This window comes from Lissotriton vulgaris, chromosome 5 (assembly GCF_964263255.1).
Source record: "Lissotriton vulgaris chromosome 5, aLisVul1.2, whole genome shotgun sequence".
NCBI lineage: Eukaryota > Metazoa > Chordata > Amphibia > Caudata > Salamandridae > Lissotriton > Lissotriton vulgaris.
Window position 1 is genome coordinate 338,370,624 of NC_141693.1, and position 21,182 is coordinate 338,391,805.

General features: G+C 45.2%; 1 protein-coding gene across 1 annotated transcript in view; it reads left to right on the forward strand.

Annotated features, from left to right (window-relative positions):
* The first annotated feature begins 101 nt into the window (after window positions 1-101).
* Window positions 102-21,182, forward strand: part of LOC147710842 (E3 ubiquitin-protein ligase UBR4-like) — a 288,585-nt gene continuing 267,504 nt past the window's right edge. The window contains exons 1-4 of the mRNA XM_086921578.1: window positions 102-259; window positions 8,405-8,502; window positions 11,538-11,641; window positions 14,690-14,819. Coding sequence (XP_086777704.1) covers window positions 138-259; window positions 8,405-8,502; window positions 11,538-11,641; window positions 14,690-14,819 — 454 coding nt within the window. The 5' untranslated portion in view covers window positions 102-137. The remainder of the gene's footprint in view (window positions 260-8,404; window positions 8,503-11,537; window positions 11,642-14,689; window positions 14,820-21,182) is intronic.

The window sequence follows — 21,182 nt, forward strand, 5'->3', positions numbered from 1 at the left end:
AGGTTAAAGTCCATTGACAGCACTAACCTCCAGCAAGTGAGCGCCAGCAAATTGGTGACACGCACTGCGTCTGACGTCCGACGCTATATCAGGGACGTCACTTCCGGCACCGCAGAGCGGTCTGAGAAGTGTAAGAGATGGCGGCGGAGGGAGCTGTTGAGCCGGGCTGGGAGGTAGCCGTGCGTCCCCTACTTTCTGCCTCGTACGCCGCGTTTGATTTGAAGGAACTGGCTCCGCTGCTTAGCTCAGTCATTGAGAGGTGAGAGACGTTTTAACACGCGTCTTAAGCGATCTAGTGACTCCCATGACACAGTGGACCACCTCTCCCATAGTGCTTCAGACCGGAAAATCTGTCTCCGCTGTCAGTGAGAGGCAGCAGATATCGTGATGTCAGTAGAGATGCCAATAGCTTCAAACTCATTACTAAAGATTACAACAATGTAAATGCTTATCACTTTCTACTAGGTTATACAAACTTTCATGATCCTGATTCAGCCACTGGCTAAATTAAGTAGAGAGCAGGGGCGGTGGGTGACATTTCAAAGTGGTGGGGCGGCAAGTGATTTGCATACAGCACCGTAGCGAGTTAAGTACTGCCCAATAGCAATCAATGTATTGGCGTTGCCACACCTGCCTCTCCCTCCCTCTGTGTCACTCCCTCCCTCTGTGTCACTCCCTCCCTCTGTGTCACTCCCTCTGTGTCACTCCCTCCCTCTGTGTCACCCCCTCCTTCTGTGTCACACCCTAACTCGGTGTCACCCCCTCCCTCTGTGTCACCCCCTCCCTCTGTGTCACTCCCTCCCTCTGTGTCACTCCCTCCCTCTGTGTCACTCCCTCCCTCTGTCACTCCCTCCTTCTGTGTCACCCCCTCCTTCTGTGTCACTCACTCTTTCTGTGTCACCCCCTCCCTTTGTGTCACTCCCTCCCTCTGTCACCCCCTCCTTCTGTGTCACTCACTCCTTCTGTGTCACCCCCTCCCTCTGTGTCACTCCCTCCCACGTTCTGTCCCCGCTTCCCTCACTTCCTCCTACTGTCCTTCACCTCACACGTTTCTCTTCCACCCACCTATCTCTTCTCCCTTGCTTGGGTCACTCTTTCCCTCAACCCTCCCCCCCCCCCCCTATGTTTCACATGCTCTTCCTCTTCCTTCGTGCCTGCCCTCCCCTCTCAGCAGTGACCTAGCTTCTCTCCTCACCCCGCCCTCTCTCTCTCTCTCTCTCTCCCTCTCTATACATTCTCTTATCTTCTCTCAGGGCTGTCTTCTCTCTTCTCGTCCCCTTCTCTGCACGTCGCCCCCGTCTCCCTTTCTGCGTCTCATTCTCTCCGTCCACGCTCTTATCTCGTTTTCCTCCCTCGGCCCCCTCCACTTAACTCCCGCCTCTCGCTCTCTCTCTCGATGTGAAAGAGATGAGAACAGCTTTGCGAATTGCGATGTTAAGAAATGGACAGGACACCTCACTCCTTAGCATGCCTGCTCGCATTGGATGGCTGCTACTTAAAAAAAAACACTGCACCAACATCACAGTAAGTTGATAGCACCGCAATAGGAACAAGCATTGGAAATGCAATAGGTCTCGCATTAGGAAAGTTTGAGTTATTGGTATTGTAAATGACACTTTTTTTTATTTATGTGTAGGTTTTGAAAGTAGCAAAATTAATAGCTTTGTCAGTTACAATGTCAATAGTTTTAACTTTTGCATATGTGACACCTATAGCATTTGTAATGCAATGTGTGTTGTATTTACGTGACTTAGATGTATTGATATTACAAATAACAATGGCTTTTAATTTTGTAAATAATTAATACTTAAATAAAAGTTATTGTAATTTATAATGGCAATAGCTTAAACGTTTGTAAATAACTTTTGTGAAGATTATGTTCAGTGTATTTTATTGTGACGACAATCCAAGAACATTGCATTTGCACCTACACACACAGAGCCACACACATGTAGATGTGGTGGTGGTGGATCTGGGGGATATGGTGGTGGTGGATGTGGTGGTGGTGGTGGATTTGGTGGTGGATGTGGTGGTGGATGTGGTGGTGATGGCGGTGGATGTGGGGGTGGTGGTGAATGTGGTGGTGGAGGTGGTGGTGGTGGAGGTGGTGATGGTGGTGGAGGTGGTGGTGGTGGAGGTGGTCGATGTGGTGTTGATGTGGTGGATGTGGTGGTTGTGGTAGTGGTGGTGGAAGTGGTGGTGGAAGTGGTGGTGGTGGAAGTGGTGGTGGTGGAAGTGGTGGTGGTGGAAGTGGTGGTGGTGGAAGTGGTGGTGGTGGAAGTGGTGGTGGTGGAAGTGGTGGTGGTGGAAGTGATGGTGGTGGAAGTGATGGTGGTGGAAGTGATGGTGGTGGGTGTGGTCGATGAGGTGGTGGTGGATGAGGTGGTGGTGGTGGATGAGGTGGTGGTGGTGGATGAGGTGGTGGTGGTGGTGGATGTGGTGGATGTGGTGGTGGTGGTGGATGTGGTGGTGGTGGTGGATGCGGTGGAAGTGGTGGATGTGGTGGTGGATGTAGTGGTGGTGGATGTAGTGGTGGTGGATGTAGTGGTGGTGGTGGTGGATGTGGTGGTGGTGGATGTAGTGGTAGTGGTGGTGGTGGTGGATGTGGTGGTGGTGGTGGATGTGGTGGTGGTGGTGGATGTAGTGGTGGTGGTGGATGTAGTGGTGGTGGTGGATGTGGTGGTGGTGGATGTGGTGGTGGTGGATGTGGTGGTGGTGGTGGATGTGGTGGTGGATGTGGTGGTGGTGGTGGATGTGGTGGTGGATGCGGTGGATGTAGTGGTGGTGGTGGTGGATGTAGTGGTGGTGGTGGTGGATGTGGTGGTGGTGGTGGTGGTGGTGGTGGTGGTGGATGTGGTGGTGGATGTGGTGGTGGTGGTGGATGTGGTGGTGGATGTGGTGGTGGTGGTGGATGTGGTGGTGGTGGTGGATGCGGTGGAAGTGGTGGATGTGGTGGTGGATGTCATGGTGGATGTGAAGGTGATGGTGGATGTGGTGGTGATGGTGGATGTGGTGGTGGTGGTGGTGGATGTGGTGGTTGTGGATGTGGTGGATGAGGTGGTGGATGAGGTGGTGGATGAGGTGGTGGATGAGGAGGTGGATGAGGAGGTGGATGAAGAGGTGGATGAAGAGGTGGATGAGGTGGTGGATGAGGTGGTGGATGAGGTGGTGGTGGATGAGGTGGTGGTGGATGAGGTGGTGGTGGATGAGGTGGTGGTGGATGAGGTGGTGGTGGATGAGGTGGTGGTGGATGCGGTGGTGGTGGATGCGGTGGTGGATGTGGTGGTGGTGGATGCGATGGTGAAGTGGTGGTGGATGCGGTGGTGGATGTGGCGGTGGATGTCATGGTGGATGTGATGGTGGTGGATGTGGTGGTGGATGTCATGGTGGATGTGATGGTGGTGGATGGGGTGGTGGTGTTGGTAGTGGTGGATGGGGTGGTGGTGTTGGTAGTGGTGGATGGGGTGGTGGTTGTAGTGGATGTGGTGGTGGTGGGTGTGGTGGTGGTGGGTGTGGTGGTGGTGGTGGTGGTGGATGCGAAAACAGTGAAAAGTTACTAACACCCTTCTTCAATGACTGAGTCAACCTTCCACTTTTGATGTATTAGCTTGTAGGTGATTTAAAGGTAAAACAAACCCTCGAAACATAGCTAGGAAGGAGTAGATGCTCCCACAGTATATGCAATGCAATGGTTTTGGATAATGTACACAGATGAAGAGATCGTGAAGGGTTGGGGGTGGGGGAGAAGTTTTTGGGCTTAGCCCTACTGACCGGAGGAACTGAATATCCGGAGGATGCAACTGACTGTTTAACTATAAGCGTTTTATACTAATGCTGTCCATGGTTTGTGATAAACCAAATAAATCTTGTAATAATAAAAATAAAAATAATACTATAATATAATGTACAAATAAAAACAGTAGCTATAAGAAAAACGTGCACGTTCTAGTGAGTTGCTGTCCTGTTTCCTGTGCTGCAGATCACCATCGTACACCTGAACTCGAACGCAGAGCATCTAACAAAGGGTAACGCAGCTCGGCGAAGTTCCTCGTTCAGCAAAGTGCGCGAAAATTGCCGTAAATTCCATTTGCAAACATGTTTACCACCGCATTATATGTATTATATATTTCACGAATGCGTGCAAATAGGTTCTCCCTTTGGTACAACGAGCACCAGGTGTATGCATACGTTTATAAACAGTAGACTCATCACTACATCAACAGCTCCCTGAGTTACAGATTAATATTTTGAAATGTAAAGCCAGGCGTACAGAGCCGTAGGGGGCGAGACCTGTTGATATATAAAACTATTGGTACAATCATCACAACAACAGCACCCTGACTGGTAGAAAGGGTGTAGCTGGGTAGAACGAGATGCCCATCTAAGCGCTAGGCCCCGCACCCCCTCGCTCCCCGTCTACCAGCGGGTCCACGTGCCCCACATTTCAAAGGTGAAAGCCGGGCCCGGAAAAAAAACACGTTGTGTGCTAGATAGCGCCGAGACAGTAACAAGTGGGAGGAAATAGCTCTCGGCATTGCTGGGTGGGCGGGGGAGCAGGAGTCTGTGGTGTGAGAGACAAATGTTGGTGTGTGAGGCTGCCTTTCAAGTCGGGTGGGGGAGCAGGTAGTCTAAATGCGACAAATGGTAGTCTGGTGCGAGGCGGGGGAGGAGGAGCAGGGTAGCAAGCGGGAGTGGGAGAAATAAGTAGGGTCTGGGAGTTTGTTCGCATATTCGCAAAGGAAACTGCAATAATATATTTTCAGTAGTTTAATGTGTCACTTTGAAAGCTGACATTTAAAATATGCTGTACGACACAGATACATTCCTTATTGATTGTATGAAACTCCAACTGTGCAATAAATAAACCCTTTCCTAAAAATGTCTCCGTGTTGCTACCTTGCGTGTCAAAGCCATTTAAAGATCAACTAATTATTATCGTGAGGTGTGGAGGATGTGTCGTTCTTTCACCACACCCGTTTCATTTTAAATAAAAGTAGTTTAAAACAAAACACAGAGGAGCTCGACCAGAGAGAGTGAGATGCCGAGACATTTCGAATGCATACAATCGAAAGGTGTCAGTTAATGGAGGGAACATACTGAGCAAACATAAGATCTTGAAGAATGAATATACAGACGACCTCTGCCTCCTGCACCCAGCACCGTAGCTAGGAAAGCTCCTGTATTCCCGACTGCACAGCTATTAAGATAGGTGGCTGCGTGTATGTGTTAAAGCTCCTCCTCCCAGAAGCACACTTTCGGGCTTGGGACAAATTGCTTGCAATTTGCATTTTATCTGTTGAAACAGCAGGGTCAAATAGCCGCAATTGAAAACAGAAGGGCAAATACAAATATTGGTTCCTAAACAGAACCACAAAGCGCGTTTACACGGTCTTTTGAGTTCATGCGAGTGATTTGGGCAAGAGCGAGGAAAAACAAGCATTGGCCGCGGGGCCGGGAGCGATGACGAATTTTGGATGGGGGGGAGGGGGGAGTATTGCCAAGCACTTGAGAGCTAATAGAGATTTTATTACAAAGCCAAACAAAACTGTACCGCAAGTCACAAAAAGAACAAGCTTTCACTTTGTAAATAATACACCCCACCCAAATGGAGATCAGGACTTCAAGGGAACATACAATACCAGGGCTTTGGGGAGAGGAACATTTTCTTGCGTAGTGCTGTGCATTTTTGCCGCTTGGGCTCTCCGTGTCCTATAGAAAGTACAGGATCGCTCGAAAATAATTAAGGCATGCTGTCAAGGTTGAACAGCAATTGTTGAAACATCTGAATGCGCTTCTTAGGTGGGTATACACACATACACAACTTGCAACCAGTCAATTCAGCATCTAAACAGAGAAAGCGCCAAGTATAGATTGCGGGTGCACATTGTCTGTTACCAGAATGCAGCCGAACCTTACTAAGAAACCGCAAAACCCTGCGATGAGGACGAGTACTCGTTACGATGAAGGAAGTCGGCAAAGCAATTCACCGGCCACGGTGAGTGACACACGCCTTCCTCTTGACATACACTGAGAGTGCACGCGCTTGTGTATTGAGTAGCAGACGGTGTATTATGAACGCGTTAAAAGCGGATATGGAACACAAGAATAAACAGAAGGGAAAATAATGTGATGGGGACCGAAAATAATGACCATAACCCTGCGATGAGGACAAGTACCCTTTACGACGAAGGAAGTCGGCAAAGCAATTCACCGGCCACAGTCTGTGACATGTGCCTTCATCCCGACATACACTGAGAGTGCAAGCGCTCGTGTATAGAGTAGCGGATGGTGTATTATGAATGCGATAAAAGCGGATATGGAAGAACGCTACATTAAACAAGACGGAGGGAGAGAAGGGGCGGGGGAGGAGAAATGCGACACGGCGGGGAGGGGGCGGAGCGGGGAGAGGGTGTGAAAGCAGCAGGGGCCTGGAGTGCGGCTGAGGGAACTGATGTGCACGCGCTTTTAAGCTGCATGCGCATTGAGCTTGAATTTCACGGGCACTGCAAGGAATCGCCAAGATTCCTTGCAAGTTGGTTAGACTGTTTAAGCCCCCATAGTCTCGCAAGCTCGATGCGCATCGAATAGCGAGACCTAAAAACAGTGTTGAAGGTGATCAGGCTAAAACGAATCATATTTTTAAACAAGGAAACAAAAGCAGTCGGCGGCCGTACCTAAACCGAAGGCGCGCCATGCACAGCCAAGATATAAATGTGTGGCAAAATCACGATTATCATTTATAGTTGCTTAATTTCCAATGAAAAGTCCAAAGCTGACCACTGGGCATGACTTGCTTTTCGAATATACACTCCATCTTCTAAAACAGTCTTTGCAAGTTAAACTTCTGAAATCCGAAACGTCTCTGTGCCTATGTTTATTGCTTTTGCTTTTAGTCCTTACTAATCAGGGATCTGACTTATTAATAGCGTGATGTTTGCATCTTTGCTATGAACAGCATCACACTTCACACAGCCCATAATAACGAGAATCATAATGTTATTGGAGGTGAGAAGACAGATCTCTGGGGCTTTGATTTGGCCACCATGAGCAATGCACCCTGCTCACTTACCGTGAAGGTTTCATACTCTGTTACGGCCTCAATCACTGAAATTCTTTCCAGATTAATCATATTTCCTGGACAGTTCATGCAAAGCAGCACCACCGCCTTCCGATTTTCTCTTCACCAGAGCTAAAATTAATTGCAAAAGTCACTCACTGCTGTGGAAAACCGGAATCGGGCACCGCTGGCGCCAACGACCTGTCCTCCTTGGCTTACGGCGAGACGAATGCTGCCGCCGGGCCAACCCCACGCGCGGCATCCAATGGGATGCCGCTTGCAGGTGGACCAGCCAATCCTGGCGCAGCAGCAGCGCCAGGATTGGCTAGGGGGTCATTTTGCTGCTCGCCCTTTCGCCCTTAGGAAACCCGGGCTACAGCAGCACTGTGAAGCACCCCAGGGTCCCACTGGGGAACTTACAGTGCGCATGCTTGAAAAAGTTGAAAACTTTCTCAATCATGCGTACTGTAAGTTCCCCAGCGGGACTGCGCACTACGGCCTGCTGCAGCCTGAGTGTGTGGACTGTCACTCAAGCTGCAGCAGGCCACCCCCCCTGCGCAATTTTTAAGATGCGGCCGCGATGCGTCCATGGTGGCTGGTGGGGCTCCGCCCCTACGCCCCAATGGACGCACCGCTGCTGGTGAGTGGTGTGCCATGGATGGGCGTGTAGAATGCAACTAAGAGTTTATATTGAGCTTTGTGTCAATGAGCCAGCCAGCATGATTGGGAAAGCTTGTGGTGGAGACTGGTGTTGGGCATTAAAAACAAAAATAAGGGTAGTGAAGTTAATGCCTTTGTGCAGGGGTGCAAGAGCCTGGCGGCACATGTCTGTCTAGAACTTAGGTTGGGATTTTGTTGTGATTTGATGAAAGCTTGTTCTAAGTTGTGTAGTCAACGAACCATTTTCTGTTTTAAATGTAGTTAATTAACAAATGAATTTCATATTTGGAATTGACCTCTCCCATTGTTTAAAATTAGTATAGCAAGCAGATTCATTAGATTGCATGGCTACCATCTTGAAAGAGTGACTAAAGACTTGAAAACTACACATAGCATCAATCCACAGAGGAAATAGGAGTGTGTTAATGACATTTATTGATTTCAGAAATTTATAAACAAATCTCTCTGCCATCACTTCATCTACTAAACGTGTTAACAAAGAACTGAAGTATGGCACCAGAGAAAAGAATGTCTCTAGGGTGGAGGCACTGTGATCTGGCTACTACAAGAGAACTGTTTGCTGTAGAGCTATTAAAATGTATGGCGTTTTCTGGGGCGCCCCTGTTCCCAGACAAATGTTGCTATACTGTTTAAATATCATTAATCTTTATTTTTTTCTTTTACTAGTGAGTCGGAGATACTACACCACGATAAACAGTATGAACCGTTTTACTCTTCGTTCGTTGCCCTGTCCACGCATTACATAACTACAGTATGCGGCCAGAGTAAGTCCTGTTCTCTTAGCTTTGGGTTTATGTTCTTCAGTGGTGGGCTGGGACACATCATGATTACTGTTTTGCTCTGCCATTTTAGATGTTTGCTTGGCTTTTAGTTACACATTCGATTGGAAGCTAATTCTTATTGGTAACTCTTTACGCAAACCAGGATTCTGGGGGGTTCTTGCGTATTTATTTAATTATAGTAGTTTCAATACACCATAACGTTACCGGTATATGTATGTTTTGTGAATTTTCTGAAATGTAACTGATGGACTTGCTGCTGATTTAAGTCTTAAGATATGAGTGCTTAACTCTAGAAATGTATAAAGGGGTATAGGGGTATAATTTGTGAGGGGCTATGACCTCAGGAGGTGTTGCCTGCGTTGTGCATTTTTGCAGTTTTCCTTGTAATTTTGGCATGGAGGGGGTTCTTCCCACTATCCTTGTTAAACTGTGAAGTCCGTTAACTGATTTACATTTGTGTTGCATTCTGTTAACCGTTTGTTTTGGTGGTGCCCTTTTTTGCCCTTCTTACACATATAACCACCTTTTTGTTATGTGGTAGGTAAAATTTACCGATCCATTCCACTTATGTAGATTGATTAATGAGGCAAAGGTAACACTTTTGTCTGGTTATACATCCTGTCTTTTTTGTGAGTGGAGTTTGTGAGGCCATCATATTGTTTCTGTTGTGTAGATTTTCTTGCACTGTCTGTGATTTTGTTAGTGACAGACCAACTAAACATGTTTAGTCTATTGTATTGCTCGCGTCCTTAAGAGCTGTTTGGAGATTTTTATGCTCCAGGAGATTTGACTTGAACTGTGTTTGGGGAACGGCTATCTAGTGAGGTTTTTTTTTCCTGCAGAGGGTTTCAACCAAAATGTTTCTGAATGCATTTTGTGTCTGTGTTAGAGAAGAGGCAGATACCAAAAGATAATCTGGACTGGGCTGGCATGCCATGATGGTACTGGTAAGCATTATGCTGCTGCCGGTTTGGTACCATTTTCCACCTGCCACCTTCTCTGGTACATGCAAGTCACTGCCTGTGGAAAAAGCCGCAGGGCTTGGAGTTCTTTTGATACTGCATGACCAGATGCACCTTGACTCAGTTTCTCCTACTGCAGAACTTCATCTAACATACATGGAGGATCCTGGATTTAATTAAGTTGCTTGGAACACATCCCCCAGAGTAGTCGCTAATCCTTTGGAAAATCTCTTGTTGCAGTATTTGAACTGGTCCCCTTCCAATCTGCTTGTTCTAGTTAATTGTTACTTGGTGGTAGTTTGGACTTCCTCTTTAGTGCTAGGGAGCACAAACCCATCCCAGTCTACTACTGTTGACAATACACCTGGAAAAAGTAGACCTCAAGATTTTAAAACTGGGACTTATTTACTTGCAAAAGTTGTCAAAAACGTTGTTCTTTGATAGAGGTAGAAACTCTTTATTTATCACCCAGAATCTCTCTAGGAGGGCCATAATTATCTCCTTTGGTGATTAGTTTGATAAATCTGCTTCCTCCAAATCCATTATTCAGCCCTCCTACAAAGGAGCCTGTAAGTATACCTTTAGAGCGATCTCGATCTGTTCTCCTCATTTGCACCATAATCATCCCTTTGCTAAAGCTCCTAATATAATAGGGTTTTAAGCAAGTCCCTTTTGTTTCTTCACAAACAATCAGTTATCAAGACTGGTGGTGTTTATTGTATATCATCATATTGTGAATACACCTCCTACAAACCAAAATTGACCTTCACAACCCTGGTCTGTTTCAGAGGGCCAATCTACAGTTCAATAAGCGGCTAGCAATATAACCGATGGACTGGCACATAGCCCGAAGGACAAAATGCCTGTTACTGTGTGTATTCCTGCATCCGTTCTAGTTCTCAGTATACCAGATGCCCATCCCTTAGAAGAAGGTTCAATTTATTCTAGCCCTCTGAAGTAGCAAAATATTGATACTACAGAAGCCACTGGTACTCTGTCTGAGCAATAACATATGCACATAGACATTTTCACTATGCTATGGTTTACGCTGGACAAACCTGGATTTCCTTTCTCCTTTCAAGCCCCTTCCACTGGATGATTCGCAATGTTAGTTTCTTACACTCATGGAAATCCAATATCAGATGGTAAAGTCATGTGAGAATCAGTGCACAGTGTTCCCAGCACTCAACAACAAATAAGACTTTCACCTGGAACGTTTCTGGATTCAGACAGGATGTGATCCAGTGTATCCAGCTTGGTGTTTCACACCCTCCCGAATACAGCAGTATCCTAATTTCTGGTTTACCCCTGGAGAACTAAAAATTCATGTACCTTTGCCTTTTCCACAGAGTTGTAAATTCCAGCTATTATCTGTATTTTTCTGTGAAGCCAGAATATACGTTTTTTTCTTCTTCCTTCTTGAACATTGGTTTGGGTTTCATTATGAGAAAAAGGTGGGGAGATTAACCTGCTTGTAATCTGGTTCTTTTAGATCTGTACATAAAAGCTGAGATTTGGTCCATCACCTCTTCTCCTTTATGATTAATTACTTCAGCTTTTTGAGGAAACTGCGTTGCAGCTGCATTGATAGTCATCCAGACATCTATGTGCAGTTGAGGACTAGCTCGTTTGTAAACTGTATGGGGTTGACCGCTAGCTCCTGTGCAGTCTGTATGAGGTATTCATCAGTAGTATGTGAAAGTGCTATGGTTCAGGTATTCGCTTATTAACTGCAATATACATTGCCTTAGTGCTGCAGGATGAAAATGCCTTCTCCTCCTGTGAAGCTGTGTAGGTTCCAGGGCAACTGTATTTTTGGGCATATCGGTTTGTATGGATTTCTGTGCAGCAATATCTATAAGCATCTTGATGGTTCCATGCGTGAGCCTGTGTCTGTGGGCGACGGAGGGAGAGCTTCTGCTCAAAGACCATGTATAGTTATGAGTTGGCAGACTATAGTGTTAGCTTTGGTTCATATTACTGAGTTATAACAGGCAGAAATCTAACTTTTTTCTGATTGTCTGTAAGGATCCTTGCCTGATTTGGTTGTTTCAGTCCCTAGAAACCAGCTACAGTCTGTGGCAGCCGCCTGCAAAGTGCTCATTGAATTCTCATTGCTACGACTGGAGAATCCTGATGAGGCATGTGCTGTATCTCAGGTGAGTCTATGCTGTTTTAACAATGGTGTGATGTGTGCAGTCTCCTAGGTGGTGTAGCGCTTTCAAGGCTTAGACCAGGTTTGCACTTCTCATTGCTCACGGACCAACTATACGTTTGGTAAAATAATGGTAAACGGAACATGAACGAGTAGTATTAAATTATTCGGGGGGAATCGGCATGTTTATGCCATGGCACCCATTTGGTTACTTATTTGCAACTTAATTAAAACACAATTGGTGCTGTGCAAAAACTAGGCTGCATGCTGATGAGGAAACATTTCTGTTTTGTGGATTAATCATTTTTATATAACGGTGTAGGAGATTCAGAAGAACTTTGAGGGAGTTGGGTAGAAGACAAATGCAAGGCAGAATAATAATTGATAAATTACACCACCACTTTGGACTTACCGACTGAGCACTATTGAGTCTGGTTCTAAAATGCTTCCCAAGTGTGATGGTCTTTGCAGATATGAATGAACATCCACATATGTATTAAAATAAAATTCTTTGTCATACCTTATTTGCTCCAGCCTGGAAAGTACAGTAAGGCTACAATGTGTTTGCTTACTTACTCCATGTTCTATTTAATTAGTGTTTTAATGGTGGTTGAGTCAGATAATTCATAAGTTTACAGTGGTTATGTAAGGAGAAAAAGTGGCACTTAGTGAGCAAAATCAGCTGTTTTCCTTTTTGCCCTTTACTTTAGAATGTCGGACTGAAGGCACATCATCTTTCTATCTTTTTAGCAACCAAGACTGATCATAGCTTGAGAATAAATTAAGGATGACACGTTTCATAACGTTCACCAAGAACACAAAAAATTAAAAACCATGACAAAACATTTGGAAGCTTGGAAGGCTGGCCTGCTAATGAGAGAATACTACTGAGTTTCTTCAAGGCAGCAATATAAAGCAGCACCACAGGGTGCAGTGAGGAGACTGTTATAAATTGTAATGTGGATTCCTTAGCACTGGGCTCTGAATGTCTTTTCTTCTTTTTTTAAAAAACTTTTTTAATAAAGTTCTGGAACAAAAACTGCTGTCTGTTAAGGACGATCAGTCGGTATTCTTCACATATTGCAGTTTTTTAAAAATCTTTTACAACAAATTAAATATCCTTGTCAGAATTTTCCCTGCTCTGATGCAGATGAGTTCCTTCCATGTGTCCATTATTTTTGCCATTCTTGTAATGGTAAAAAGTCTATAAATGAGCTGCATGCACTATAAGTAGTGTACTTAACCGAAAGCCAAAATGTAAAAAATGTCCATGTTGTAGTGCCGTATCCTGGAGGATGTTCAGGTCAGGGAGCTTATGAGATGCACGGTAAAAATGAAAATCCCCAATTGAGCTATACAGTTGGGATCTTGTGGTAGGAGTTGGCATGTATAGTGATGTCCATTCTCTACCTTTGAGTTAGTGATGATGTACTCTAGCTTTTCTGACAGGAGTACAGAGTAGCGTCAACATCTCTGAAGTTTCTGTCAAAAGTTAAGTTTGAAACTTTATATAATTACTGATACCTAACCATCTGGCAATAGTCTAGAAAACTAAAAAGAAAAGCAACTCTGAAATAAAATAGAGCAGTTAAGCAGACACACTTACTAGTTGTACCTGATAGTGTGTAGAAGAGAAACTGGAGCCTATAGGTCATTCCACTTAGTTTTTGGTTGCTGGCTTAATAGAAGGAGTCAGTTGTGTTTTTTTGCCCCAATAGGAAGTATGTCCAATTTATATTAATCATTTTAATAATCATTTTTGGTTTTTCTTATGTTTTCTTGAGAGACTGACACAATGTGTGTAGCATTCTGGAACATTTAAAGGGCGCAGGGGAAGCCATTCCCTTCCTACTTAGTTGTACAGCATTCTGCTGCTGTAAAGCTTGGTTCACACCCTTGACATTCAAGTTGATACATACCCTTTCCGAGAATGTGCATTGAACAGAACTTAACCAGTTAACATTTTAAAATAAATAGATTTTAAGATATTGCTGGAAAGCTAAACATTTCTAGAATATAGTGTGACTCTTGATACCATTGCTTATTTTCAGAACAAAATTGCTGTTGCTATTATTGGCTGTAAGTGGCTTGCAATGACATGAAAGATTCAGGGCTCCGTCCCACACCTAAACCTCCCCTTCTGACTATCCTACTTCTTTTTTTGTACTGTACTAGAGAGCCAGGTTCCCCGTAGACCTATGTAGAAGTGGTAGCAGAAAACCGCCCTTTAGTGACACCCTTTCTCTGTGCAGGTGTGGTTGTATATGCGAAGGTGTCTCCTGTAGTCATGTGATGTATCCTACTTTTGTGCCAAGCCCTTGTAGGGAAGGCACTATGATTTTGGGGTTATGAGTTATGACAACTGTCCCTAATATTTAGCAAGTTGGTGGAATGAGTTGTAGTGGTTGTCCCTATGAGCACAATATATACCATGTAAGTTAGGAGCTGACAAGATGGCAGGCTGGTGTACTAAGGTGCTTTGATGTGGTGAAAGTAACTGCCAACTGGATTCACATCCATGATACTTTCCTCAAAGCAATGCCTATTAGAATACTTATTAGTGTTTGTTAGGGGGTCCAGACATACAAAATATATATTTATTGCCTAATAGTTAGAAGGGATCACTTTGTATAAGATTGTAAATTCAGACTACCAGCTACGTTTTCTGAGTCCTAAAGAAATGTTATTGCATAATGGAAACTTAATGTATTGTAAACGAATGTTAAAAAAACATTTAAGTAAAATTGTGGTGGTTTGAAATGGTCGAAATTCAAAGCCCAGTGTGGTAATTGAACACTAATATGATTGTGGAGTAGCCAGAAAATGAAGTGGATATTAGTCATAGGCACCAAAACCAATTAAAATGTTTCGAGGTATCCCGTGGGGGATCTGGGGGATACCGGGTAGTTTGACCTGTGATATTGAAGGTGGTAGCAGTAAGGTACTACAAAGAATCACCCATGTATGGTGAGGATGAGTTATTTGAAGGAATGTCATATGACCACAGCTATAAGGAGTTGATTATCCTGATGTACTGCATACTGTTCCTTAGAAACATCTGATCCTCCTCATCAAAGGCCTGTGTACAGGTTGCAGCCGTTTGGACAGGACTGAGATTATCACATTTACAGCCATGATGAAGTCTGCAAAACTGCCTCAAACTGTGACCACCCTTTCTGACGGTGAGTGTTCCTTGTTCATCTGTAGCATTTTAAGCATAGGTTTCGCTGACTCACTCTCTATCCAGTTCTCCCATGTGTGTTTGTAGTTCTCCCTACTTGCTTCACCATGTGATGGCGCTGGGTCCTACATCTGCCACACAGTTGTCAGATTACAAAGTTGAGTGGTGAAGCAGTGTAGGGTACAATACAGTAGTGTCAAAACTGCACTTTGGTGTCATTTTTGCCTACTGCTTTCTACATTGTTGACATCCGATCCGATTGTGATTGATGCTTACTTTTTCTCATACTGTATGTTGTCTTTCTGCTCTTTCCTTATGCTCTTTCCTTATGCTCTTTTATGTCTTCCTTCTCTTGTTGCCACCTTAGCTGCCCTGCATCTAGATACCTTGCTCCCTGCCCAGTGTTGAACTTATTCTGGTTTCACTCGCTTTACTGCTTATTCTGCTGTTGTTCGCTTTACTGGTCAGGGCTGCCTGCATTAATCTACCCTTGTGGGACTCCCTGTACCAGGGTGCAAAGTGCCCTTCACTGCCCGCAGCGGTGTACAGGGGGGGGGGACGAGGCCATCGCGCATACAGCGCTGCTTCTCACTGCACGGGGGCTGCACCCGGGCTCCTTCTCTCTACCCTCTCGATTAATGGCACACTTGAAAGGATCGGTGGGCTTGTAAGTAATGACATTGAATTAACTGAATGCAGACTCTCTCTCGACCATGTGGTACTATCGGCCTCCTGTTTTGACCCTGATGCTGCAGGTAGTAGCATCATTCCTGCAGCGGGACCGCTCTCTCGCTCTGATGTCACTCACGAGGTAGTTAACAATGCGGAGGCTACGTCCATACTGGGTAGCCCCTCAACGCTGCAGAAAGCCCTCTTCATTGCTATTAAAAGGAAAAGGCAACCAGGAAGAAATGTGGGTGCCAGAAGGAAACCGCTCTCCCTAAGAAAGGTCTTGGAAATCAATTACTCTCCTGTATTCAACTGCTGATGACACCTACAATCCAGGCTGTCGAATGTCAGTCTAACAATTTGTTGTCAACGGGCTCTCTGCCTCTTGAGGCATTGTGTGAAGTTTGATAAACGAAAATTGAAACGAGTGAAGGATCGCCTGGAAAAGCGGACATCCTCGAATTCCTCAAGACCCAACGGAAGTGGGACTCCTGTGTGTGGTAATCAATTGCGGATGAGCATCGTCTATAAATAGCAACTGGAGTGTTCCAGAAATCCATCTTTAGGCCTGCAGGGGGCCCTTAGACCATACCTTAACAATGTGCCTAGGGCCACAGACACAGCTCACCTTAGCGCTTGTCTTGAGTGTACCATAGCCCCCCTGCCATGCCTGTTTCAATCGCTCAGGATACTAGCAGTTGTACCCCCGTCCAGTGGTGTCATGACATTCTGAGTATTTCCCCTGCAGCCTGCCCCTATGTATTAATTCTGACTGGGGTCCCTCCACTTAGGACTGGGCAACAAGAATCAGGGGACCAGCTACGTAACCAGGCTGCCGATTTGGATTTTTAAGCATAAGCACTTTTCTATTGGCTTTTTAAGCATAAGCACCTTAATGCCACGGGTCCAGTCTAAATTATAATGTCTGGAGGGTCGGCTGGCTAGGACTGTCCAAGAAAAACATTATGTGGGATTGTTTTAAATTTCCGCAGACCTGCATGCATACACAACATTCTGAGTACAAAGGAACTTTTTAACCCAGAAGCCACAAAAGTTGTTACCCTTCCTTTAGTGTTTTTTTATTTTACAGGCCACCAGTCTTTCCTCCAGATTAACATCTGCAACTTATGAACACTACTGGATATGTTCCATGTCCGAATATGTTTTCTGCACTAAGTGACTCAGAGGCAGTGGAATGACTCTTGGAGTATCAGTCAGCGATTAAGTAGATGCTTTCTTACATGGTCACGCTAGTTTGCCCCAGTCTCCCAGTATCCCAAACACCTGAGATGTTGAAGGCCGATTAGTGGATCCACTGTTGTACTTATCCCCTGCCGATCTTGGGTCTTCCGGAGAGGTTCAGCGGTGTACCAAGTTTAAGAAGTGCACCTTACAAAAATGTTTACATTGGAATGTTACCGGCCTCAGATCAAAGGTTGTAGTACCGGAATATCTCAATTTTATGATGAGTTATGACAGGCTTTTTCAGGAAACTTGGGACACAGTGCCAATTTTTAAGGACCGTTTCCAATGTTTGTGTTCCCGCCATACTTTCCCACAGCATTCTTTCTTCGGGAGGGCTGTTAATTTGGGTTAGCACAGCCGTAGGGGGGACACATTAAATCCATGGAGACTAATGACAGTAGCTTTCAAATTATTGTCGCCAAGACCAAGTTGAGCCTATACACTGTGAATTTTATAATGATTTTAGCCTTTGCTCACCGAACACTAAGCTTTCCTATCTGTTTAAATATTTCAAACATTGCTGGAAACTTGGAGCAATCTGGACATGCTTTATATCTCTGACTGGCCAGTGATTTTAATGTACATCTACCCTTACCGCTAGATGGCCCAAATTTAGCTCACTGCTCATGTAATATGCCTGACCCTCGAAGTGCAGAACCTATTTCATACTTGGCCCTACTAGATTTGGTAAGTGTGTTGTCAATTGCAGGTTTTTCTAGCTGCAAGTTGCATACTTTTAGGGGAAGGTGCAGCCACTCCACCATAGAATACATCTTTGTCATACAGAACTTAGCAGAGTCACTTTCTCATGGTCTGGTTTTCCCATCTTCTTTGTCATCATAACACTATTGAAATCAATATGCTTCTTAGTTCTAAGGGAAAATGTCAGCGGGACATCAGAACATGTAACCTGCAGCCTACCTCTGACACGTAAGTCTTAAGTGGAGATCTAACGACCCTGCGATACTGTTTAATGAGGGGATGTGCACGAATATTGAGCTGGTAACCATATTCCTAAGTGAGATAGATCGAGGCGGTCAGGTAGTAGAGGTATTGGTTGATCTTTGTGCTGGGATCAGAAATGTGCTTTTAAAACCGTTCCAGCCCTAAACTTCACCACCCATGGCGGTTCAATACTTAATATTCAGCAGTTAGCGGGGCCCTTTTGACAAGCCCTGGTATCTAGCCAAAGGGACTCTGCTTTAGTGGCTCTTCTGTGTAAACGGTATAATGCCATTACTGTGAAACAACATCACAATGTAGTAACAGGTCGCTGGAAAATGTTAGAACAGGCTGGACAGGTGGGCAATAGTAAATCATTCTGGACCATCGTTTCCGAGGCCCTGAAGTTCCATTGTTTGTCATATTGTATGCAGTACGTCGGAGTAGCACTTTCACAAAATGTTTGCTGCACCCAGATCTGACATTTTTATCATATACCAGGGGTTAGCTGCAGGTTTTCAGGCAATCCTATCAAAAGTGGATGATGCGATTAATCAAAGGGTAGGAGGTAAGGCACCTTGCCATGGTGGGGATACCATTGACTTATTAAAGAATAATCTTGTTCTTTGGCCACCGCTTCTTACAAACGTCTACTACAATCTTACCCATGTTCCCCTACCTAGTTCTTGTGGTGTATCTATTTTAGTGCTAATTTTTAAGAAAGGCAATCATTCCCGTCTAGGCTGTTATCGGTTGATCTCATTATTTGACACCACTGTAAAAAATCTGGGTACAGTCATTTATAATAGGATAATGGATTGAACCCATGATACGCCAGTGCTGCGTTGCTGTCAGCATGGGTTCAGATGCAAAATACGAACAATTGATCAATGCCTTCAGTTAAATTTAGTCTTGGGGAAATGCACACTGGCAAATAAATCTCCTTTGATCTTATCATACATGGACCTATCATTGGCATTTGATTGTGTCAGCAAGGCCATATTGTAGCACCTCTTAATGGACATGATGCTGGGTAATTTTCTTTGTGCCAGCCTGCCCCTTTTTAGGTCTCGCCTGTCAATGCGCATGCGCATTGAGCTTGCGAGACTATAGGGGCTTAAACAGACTTTAACCAACTTGCAATTCCGTGGTGATTCCTTGCAGTGCCCGTCAAATTTAAGCTCAATGCGCAAGCGCATTGACATTAAAAGCGCGTGCACATGAAAGCGACAAGGCTCCCTCCCACGGCTATCACCACCCCCAGCCGCCAGCACCTCCCCTCGCTCTCTCCGCACACAGCCAGGCTCGCATTTCTCCTCCCCCTCCCCAGCACCTCCCCCCTCTCCCCCTTCACACAGCCATGCTCACATTTCTCTTCCCCAGCCGCCAGCACCTCCCCTCTCTCTCCCTGCAGTTTCACGGCCGTGTCTCGTCTTAAACCCGCAACTCCACGACTCCAAGCGCCACCGCCTCGCCTGCACAACTCAAGATAACAAACTATTTTTTAAAAAAAATTCGCCAGCCTTCGCCATCTGTTCCCCAGCCCCCAGCCGCCATCACCTCCCCCGTACACAGCCAGGCTCGCATTTCTCCTCCCCCTCCCCAGCCGCCAGCACCTCCCCTCTCTCTCCCTGCACAACCACTACCAACAGAGCAAAGCTATTAAAGTGACCAGGCATCCCACCCCCTCCCTCTCCAGCGCGCGCCCCGCTCTCCCTCTGTTGCCACACGCATTACACTTAGTAGGAAGACCACCCCCTCCTCCCTATGCTCGCTCGAGTTGCAGGCAGCCCACCTCCTCCCTCTCCATACTGAGTGGATTTCAGTGACGATTGTTTTATCACTCAGAGTTGTTAAGTTCAAATTTCCACTGAAATCTAAGCAAATCACCAGCTATGGACGCCCAAAAAAAACCAAAAAACCCATGTTCTATCTCCACCAATCTTAATGGTGGCGCTTTACGAAATTACAACTTCGCTAGGTGTAGAACATACTCATAGCAGAACAAAAACACTATTCTGACCGAAGGTGCCGCAAAATACATACAATGTTACAGACTCACAAAACAAACAGAACACTAACGGCAATCACTTATAATAACAAACGAATAATCACTGATGAAAGCAAATCCACTCATGCAATGGAAAATTGAGCACATAATGATTGCAAGAGGCAGGCAGCAGCAGGCCCATCACAATACTTTTGATTGAAAAAAATCCATCTGTTTCGAGAAAAACAAAATGATTTGCTGTGATACGGCGAGCAGCGCTGTGTTGAGAACATCCACAAAACCTGAGCTCTCACTTACATCTTCGAAAGTAAACTTTGCAAAAACTGACCAAGCATTGACGTCCTCTATTGACTCTGTTACAAAAGCTGGGGATTTGATATGCATACAGGAGCAGACTAGAGGAACCAAATATCACTCTGGACAGCAAGTGCAATGCTTGACATATGAGTGCAGCCTTTATATGATTGTATTCGTAGCACTGTGGGGTCATTGTGTGGAAGTATAAGCACCCACCATACAAGTCCAAAGCTACAACAACTCAGCATTAAAACAAAAAGCGTTTGCATTATTGCACTTGCTGCTGCTGTCATCCAGAGGCTGGAATCCACGCACAAGCCCTGGAGTAAGGCCCAGAGTTAGCGTATTCTCCAGCATGTACAACCTTGAGATGTACCTCTTACAGTAGTTGAATGATACAGCAAGTCCACACACACACACACACTCTCTCACCCACCCACGCACACGCACTCTCTCACCCACAAACGCACTCTCTCACCCACACACGCACTCTCTCTCACAGGCCCTCGCACACACTCTCACGCACACACTCTCTCACAAGCCCACGCACACTCTCTCACACGCCCACGCACACTCTCTCACATGCCCACAAACCACCACCACCCACACACCACAGACGCCCATACACCACAGCCGCCCACACACCACAGTTTGGGGTCCAGCATACGACTGTCAGGCATCCGCTTCAAAACATGTATGTTTGCTATAGACATGGGCAGGAAGAAAAGCAGATGAGGCAACCAGTACTATCAAAAAGGTTTTTATGGTCAGAAAGAGGGAGGAAAGTCGTCATCGTTTACAAGAAGTGTGCAGCCAAAAAAAAGCAAAACACCCATGTTCTAGCTCCAACAATCTTAATGGTGGCGCTTTACTAAATTACAACTTCGCTAAGTGTAGAACATACTCATAGCGGAACAAAAACGACACTATTCTGACCGATGGTGCCGCAAAATACATACAATGTTACAGACTCACAAAACAAACAGAACACTAACGGCAATCACTTATAATAACAAACAAATAATCACTTCTCTAAATTTGAACAACACAATACTACCCGAACAAATACGGCACTTACAAATACAAATTGCTAAAAATAAATAAAAAGTGTCCCACTATAAAAGGTAAGACACGCACTTATGCAACATGTTGCACTATTACGACGAAATAATAAACTTTGACAATATATTCAATCGAATT